Source organism: Sinocyclocheilus anshuiensis, unplaced genomic scaffold, assembly GCF_001515605.1.
Source record: "Sinocyclocheilus anshuiensis isolate Anshui unplaced genomic scaffold, SAMN03320099.WGS_v1.1 scaffold1045, whole genome shotgun sequence".
Classification (NCBI taxonomy): Eukaryota; Metazoa; Chordata; class Actinopteri; order Cypriniformes; family Cyprinidae; genus Sinocyclocheilus; species Sinocyclocheilus anshuiensis.
The window spans coordinates 361,590-369,700 of record NW_015555799.1 but is presented as its reverse complement, the minus strand read 5'-3'; the positions used below and the strand labels follow the sequence as shown (position 1 = coordinate 369,700).

The window sequence follows — 8,111 nt, the reverse complement described above, 5'->3', positions numbered from 1 at the left end:
AAACCAGCATCCCAGCGTCAAAACATACCTAACCAGCATGTGCTGGTTTTTTCAACAGGGAGCTCCCGCGTCTCTTGTTGGTTTCATCAGAATATTAATATTTGATCTTTAATCACATAAAAGATGCAGAAACAAACAAAATACAGAGACTGCTCACTCGCACTGAATAAAAGACAAGAGTCTCTGCTGAATTTCACAGTTTTATTCTTCATGAAAAATGCAGCTGTCTTTGAATGTTTTGTTCTCACAAATGTGCATCTTCACAGTTTGAAATGTTTCCCACCACACTTCTGTTTTTCAAGTATTATTGTCAAAGCTATAAAACGGCCAAAAATCCCATCATTCCTTCTGAAAAGGGAAAAAAATAAGTCTGACGCCACACACACACACACTTGCAGTAGCTATAAACATGTTGTGTGGCTAATGGAGCTGGAGGAACTCAATGTTACTATTTCATATCAAAACCAAATGATTGGAGGATTTATTGTGGATTTACTGTCTGTCAGGTGTCATATTGTGTCTCATCTGGTCAGTATTTCAAGCCAAACAGCAGGAATCGTGTGAGAATGAGGAGTCTTGACATGAACACGAGCGTTTAATAGTGACTGTATTTGATCTGATAATGGATAAAAGTCTGTTGGAAGTACAAATCTCAGAAATCTGAAATCGAATTCTTCAGTCATTGTGTCAGTGTTGCCAACTGCTTTCAATTGAAAGTAGCTAAAACTGGTAGCTAAATGTCACTAGATGACATCACAATGGCAAATTCACTGATCTATATAAAGATGAACGTAGATCAGTGGGCAAGATGAGAACTTAGATAAGGTTTGTCCAAGAAGTTGCTATATTTGTTCCTAAACTTTTGAAAAAAGTCTCAAAATGGGCGGGGAAGTCGCTAAATCTAGCTACAAAGTAGCTAAACTGGCAACACTGCATTGTGTATAAGCATCCAAACACACACACACATGCAGACCCACGTCATGTGAGATGAACTCAAACATCCAAAAGCGTCTGATGAAATAAAACACACGTGATGGAATTGATTGTATAAGGAGACATCCGGTGCACTGAGGAAGATGGATGTAAAGTTCAGTGTCTGTTGTGGCGTTCGATCCATATGTGCATATAACTGCTGGTTAGCGTTTGACTGCAGCTGGACTAAATCACATAATCAACGCTCATCTGTCCATCAACACAATCACATCTCAGTATAATAAGGCCTTCAATAACAAATGGCATCAGGAAGCGCTTAAGTGCGTTTAATCTTATCGAGTTGCAAAATGGATAAAAATTGTGCTTAAGTGTCATTTGCATGAATTTTAAGCAAATTTGACCTCAAATTCTCAACACTGCAATGCAAAAAATATATTATAAAAATGTTAAAGTATTTACACACTACTGGTCAAAAGTTTGGAATCAGTAAGATTTTTAAATGTTTTTAAAGAAGTCTCTTCACTCACCAAGGCTGCATTTATTTGATAAAAAAAAAAACAGTAAAAGAGTGAAACATTATTACAATTTAAAATGTATTGCTGTGATCAAAGCTGAATTTTCAGCATCATTACTCCAGTCTTCAGTGTCACATGATCCTTCAGAAATCATTCTAATATGCCGATTTGCTGCTCAAGAAACATTTCTGATTATTATCAATGTTGAAAACAGGTGTGCTGTGGAAACTGTGATACGTTTTTGTTTTTCAGGGTTTTTGATTAATAGAAAGTTCAAAAGAACAGCATTTAGGCTATTTAAAACCGAAATCTTTTGTAACATTATAAATGCCTTCACTCTTTTCACTGCATTTTAGATCAAATAAATGCAGCCTTGGTGAGCAGAAGAGACTTCTTAAAAAAAAAAATCTGAATTTTTTCAAACCTTTGACGTACATCATGGTCACATCTGTAGTACTGCCATGAAAACAGTGTCTAGTTCTTGTGCAGAATTGTTGCCTGGACACGAGTTTCACTCATTCTAGGGTTTTTCAGTGCATTCATTAGAGAACGACACATGACGTTTCTCTCTTCAGCTTCTGCTGATGGTGTTTGATTTGAGGAGCAGATGGATGACGAGAGCAGATGCAGCCATCAGCGCTCCTGTCGCCGTATGCACATCTCATTCAAACACCAGCAGAATGGACCGATTGCGTGTTAGCTCATAAGAACTCTATCGATTGGCCATGACGTCTTGACACTGACTGACACAGCAACTCATATGTAGTAGACAATATATATTTTTGGACTCTCGGTTCGGACTCTCTTGTAGAACACACTGGAAGTGGCTGGTTGATGGAAAACTAAAACACTGAAGCTCGTGCTGAAAACACTGAATGCATAAGGACTGTGTCCTCGTTTGGTTGGGTGCGCGGCGGTCATCGCAGTCCCATTAGACGACGACTAACTGGGACACATCCAGTGCAAATAGGGACAGGTAGGATGTGCGAGGTGTACTGCATTGCACTCGGTTTAAGGCGAAGAGTTTGCAGTGAAAGCAATGTAAACTTAAGGCAGCGTGAATCGGACGCTCTTTCCATCCGTCTGAGATGCAATATTCCCACTTTGTCTTTTTGCAGTGGCGTTTAGCACAGTGATTCCCAACCCGATTTGGTCTCAGTGTTTGGGAGGGATGACCACCAACGACTCGCCTGTCCGCGGCCGCCACATCAGTACCTGAGCGTCGTTGGCGTTGGGTTCGACCATGGCGTTGGGCGGGATGGCATCGTTCTTCCCCAGCACCTGCGGCTGCTCCTGCGCGATAGGTTCGCACAGCCTGGCTCTCTGTCCCAGTGGCTTGTTGGAATCCACCTCGATGTGCAGATGCATGCGCCAGCGCACCGTCTGCAGCACCAGGATCTCGCCCGACGCCTGGTTGATGGCCACCAGCCACGTGGTGAAGCTCTGGTCCCTCCAGATGCTGCTGAGCATGGGCACGTTGCTGTCGCTCACCGGGACGCCCCACGTCACGCTGGGGTAGAAGTTGTCATTCATGCTGACGGTGAACTTGGTGTCCTTCTTGGTGGGACCCACGATGGTGCAGGTCTCGGTGGTGTTGCCGTACCAGGGGTAGTTGACGCCATCCGAGTCGCTGATGGCTTGGATTTTTCCATCTTGGAGATCCGGCAGCTCCCAGCTGGACCTGTGGGACACACCGGAGGATGAGAGCATAACAATTGGGCTGAATGAAGTGTGCTGACTCTAGAGAGAGCAGAACACTAGTTGCCAAAGGTGAGAGATGCTTTTTATTCCAGCACTTAGAGGAAGTTAAACATAGAATGGTGATGTGAGTCTGACTGTCCATCAAAAGAGACCTTTAATAAAGAACAAACACACATCTCTATCGGCTCCAGCGACCACCACCATCATCATCATCTGACTCGCTGCACATCTCTGCTCTTGTGAAAAAGAAGTGCACTTCATTGTATTGAATGTGCACTTTTAGTGTACTTCAAATCTGAACAGCAAATTTTTCGAAATCTGTATTTGCATTTAGTATAATATTAATGAAATAAAAGACCACTTAATTGTACTTAAAGAGACACTTTCATGACTGTTTCTTAGCACAGTTTAGTACACTTTTAAAAAGTATACATTATAATAATGTCAAATTAAAGTCTGTGTAAAGCCATATTAAATGTGTTCTGAGTTTGTCACACCACAGAAAAATGTATTAACCAACCAGCCGAATTTGAATGAAAAAACAAAAACAAAAAAAACAACCAAGTAAATAAAATAAGTTAGCAAAATCTTGAAAAAATAAGCAGTATTCTCGGCTGTCAAATCCTGGGGGTGTGTCCACTGTCTGCACTGAAACCACGCCCACTCGCGAGAAAGCTGCCGACTCTCTCAACTGTCAAATACTGCTACATGCTGAATGAATGCAGCTTAATTGGATTTACACAGCCATACATGTTTGGTATTATGCATTTACATGACAAAGGCATAGCTTGCTAGCAAACTGTAGGCTGTAGTAACTTACGGTAATGACAGTAACTCGCAACTGAGCGGACAAACCACTGATGCTAATTATTAATTATAGTGTTAGGGGAGGGGTCATGCTCAGTGGCTCCAGTGCGTCATCGAGACAGGATTTCAGGCCTGCCCAAAAAATCTTGAACACAAAAATGGTGAAAAACTGTTTAACTGTTTAGCTCCACTGTTCAGTACTACATAGTTCACAGTCATCAGACGTGTTTTCAGCTATATATTTCTAACATTTATAATGTGTTTAGAAACGATTCTCTGAATTGCCTTTACACAGACCTTAAAAGTTTGACTTTAAACTGCTAATATTTTAAACTGCTATTTTAGTATCATTGTGGTACTATTATAGTTTTTATTAATATTTGATTTTATGTTTATATTTTCTGCTTACATGTTAATTTTATTTAAAGTTTTGGTAGTTTTGTTGTGTGTTTTTGTCATTTGTATTAGATTTTGTTACTTTTAAATATGTCTATATTGTTTTTATTCCTTTTTATTTCAGTTTTTGTTTTAGTTATTTTAGTACTTAAATTTAAGCTAAATGAAACATTTTTATAATTTATTTCAGTTAACATTTATTTTATTTCAAGTAACAAAAATGTTTTTATGGTTTAGTTTTAGTTAACTGTGTGTTATTCAACTAGTGTGTTGTTTAATATTACATTTAATATATGTTAAATGGGTAACACTTTACTTTAGTGTCCTTGTTCCACACCTTACATTTACTTACTATAGTAATAAGAGTAAATTACATATAATTACAAACAACTAACCCTAAACCAAACCCTAATCTTAATTATATAGTAAGTACATTTTGGTAATTAATATTGCTTAGTACTTATTTGTACAAATACACTGTAACAATGACACCTTAAAAGTGTAACCTTCAAAGTTACTAAACTACATCTTCATCATTATGTGTAATTACAAATATATTTAAATACATGACACACAAGTTTCAATAGAAATTACATTAACATATATTTTTAGTTTATCAGTCAGTACATTCAGTCAGTACATTCAGCAGTAACTTTAACAATATTTCAAACACAATTATGAAATTACATATAAAGATGTATTAAAGTCCTACACTTAAGTGGGTCAAAGACACTAAAGTTCAGCTAACTGCATTTAATATACTTTTAACCTATTATAAATTTTCATTTAATGGCAATTAACATGAGATTGAGCGTCTGAAAACATTATACATTCAGTTCACACTTAAATATATTATTTTTTAATAATATATTTAATAGTAATAGTACTTCATTGTTTGTCCGTTTTTGAACTCAACAGAATTCATGCTTTGTGTAAGAGCAGCGTGAGCATTCTGCTAAACATCTTCTTTTGTGTTTTACAGATGAATGATAGTCACACATGTCATGATGGTGAGCTGATTATCACACAAGTCTGATTGGTGTGATCTGTGCCTTTAAGCAGTGAAGGCAGTGATGCTGAGAGCGCAGCCTCTCTCAATGACCTTCACCGTACAGCACAATCAGCACAGATGCGGGTGACGGCGGGACAAACCGCAGAGCTTCTGGCCTATCGATTCCCTGATGCAGGAAAACCATGACCTTTCTCCCAGAACTCACGGATCAGCAGCAGAGCATCATGGGAAAGATCCACATGACATGAACACACGAGGGGCTTTGATTATCATCAGGGGAATAAGAATAGAAATACTTCGAGTGCGTGTGTGTGTGTGTGTGTGTGTGTGTGTGTTTATGCTGTATGTACCCAAATGCCCTCGTGAAAAAAACTGCTCAATATTCCTATTAAATAATGTCTAATGTGAGTTATGGTTGGGTTTTTTGGGAAGGTTTAGTGTTTACATGTGTGTCCTCAAGAACTTAAATATGATATAAAATATATAATAAATATAATTACTAGCATACTGAACTTATATTGTTTGATCAATTTGTTTGGTGTGTGGTGCTTTTGCAATTAAACATTTTCTTTTGTTTTTTTTTGTTTTTTTCATCGGAATATCACACTATTTGCATGTTTTCATGTATCAGCTTTTCATTTACTGGCTCATATATAGATCAAAACACATAAATACTTTCACATTGGGTTAAAACATTAGAAGTTAGTAATTATGCATAACTTGGTATTTTGCACAGCCGTAATAAGGAAATTACATTAGATGTTTAAGGTTAAATTCATAAGTAAATTTATGTTAACAGCACAATTTACTGACAACATTCAGACTGATCTCAGACACGTCAACTGATGTTCTCTGGAACAAAACCCACTTCAATGCCAATGGAAAGAACCGGCGTTGAATAACATGCCGTTTCCATCTCACACCACCATCAGTTCAGCTCAACACATGACAGGAAACATCTTATACAAACCCGCATCTTTCAGTTCACCTCTGAATATCAACCATTTAAGGCAAGATACAGGCAAAAACATTATTTTATTTCATGCACTGGTCGAACTTGAGGTTATTTTGCTTCCATATAATGTCTTCTTTCAGACTAGTGTAAAGAAAACATCCAAAATTCACATTTAAAGGTGTCAACGAAACACACAGCGTCTTCACAACATGGCGGCGGCGGCAACAGCCAGATTAAAAGTTACGTCTTCTTTCTTTGCGTGAACATTTGCAAACAAGAATTTGGCTTCATCCAGTGTTCAGATTTATGCATATTAGTGCTTTTTTTATTTTTATTTAGACTTTTAATTTGATATTTAAACAACATTTTAGAAAACGTAATACTTAAAAAAAAACGTAATACTAAACATTTGTTTTATTGTACTGTGATTAATCAACTGAGGAAAATTAAGGTGAGATCTATTAGTTAACATATTTACACTATTCACCTGGTGTGTCTTGCCTTAAATGAACCCTTTACTGTGGCTTTACTGTGTATTATTTTACTTTAGGTAAAATAATAATCTGTAATTGAAAGATTAATGTTGCTGACATTCATATAATCATGAAATATGAGCAGAACAGATGTGCTTCAGACAGTGAAGAGAGAATGTGACTCAAAAAAATGCAAGTGTTTTGTTTCCTGAGTGTGTAAATGTTCGACAGGACCGGCATTATCAGGCCAGAACAGCAGCTGAAATATCAGTCAAGAGCGTTACCAGACGATTCTGTGAGCGTGCTTTAATGTAAAGATCCTTCAGACGGACTTGTGTTTGCTGAAATGTCCTACACTCAGAAAATGCTAGCAAATTTACAAGTAATTGCAAAAAAAGGCAAGTAACACACTGAATTAAATCCAACATTTTGAAGTATAAAGACTGCAATATTATTTTCTTGTAAAAGTGCAAAAGGAGCAGCTGGAAAATTGCAAAAAGGAATTTGTCTGTTCAAACATGAAACTGAATAATGCTGTGATATCTGCAGTAAATGTGTGCGTATCACTTTACTGTCTGCAATAAACACTACTTTCAAATACGTTCTTGCAGTCATAAGAAGAATGTAAAGAGCTGCAATAAAGGATATGTTGTCATCGACTTACAAAGGAAGTGGAACTAGTGATTAAAAAACTAAGTATTATGATGAATGGCTGCTTTCACAAGTTTAACATGTCATTGCGTCATTTATTTTAAACGCATGATCATTTCTGTGCTCGTTTCCAGGAATATGTGGAGGCTGAGCATGTGCAGTCTCCAGATATCTTAAGACACCAAAGGGTTTATTTTTTGTTTCACAAAGGAAATAGGGCAAAGTGTAGCCTCTTCAACAGGAAGTAGGACAAGTGAAACCTCTAACGGTATGCAGGCTATGTAGTATCACCACACACACATACATACATACATGATCAAATCATCACGCTGTACACAGCACGGACAAAACGACAAGATGATCCTACATGCACATGTGTCTGTCACATATGTTCACACTGGTTTGGCAGTAACATTTAGACATATCTGAGCTTCCCAAATCACTTGTAGCATCACTGAAAACACTGAGAAGTTCAATTTAAAAGAACACACTGTTAGACATTGTTAGCTGTAAACATCAACATTGTTTACTAGGGATGGGAAGATTCCCCGATTCGCTCGGTGCATCGGCATAAAAAGTTAACGATGCGATGCATCGGTTTAAAAAGTGTGCATCGGCTACAAGTTGTCATTTATATCGCGATGCATCATTTCTAACATATTTGCATC

The 8,111-nt window shown here is 37.6% G+C and overlaps 1 protein-coding gene across 1 annotated transcript in view; it reads right to left on the bottom strand.

Annotated features, from left to right (window-relative positions):
- Window positions 1-1,817: 1,817 nt before the first annotated feature.
- Window positions 1,818-8,111, bottom strand: part of fam78ab (family with sequence similarity 78 member Ab) — an 11,498-nt gene continuing 5,204 nt past the window's right edge. The window contains exon 2 of the mRNA XM_016469086.1: window positions 1,818-3,129. Within this exon, the coding sequence (XP_016324572.1) occupies window positions 2,604-3,129 (526 nt within the window). The 3' untranslated portion in view covers window positions 1,818-2,603. The remainder of the gene's footprint in view (window positions 3,130-8,111) is intronic.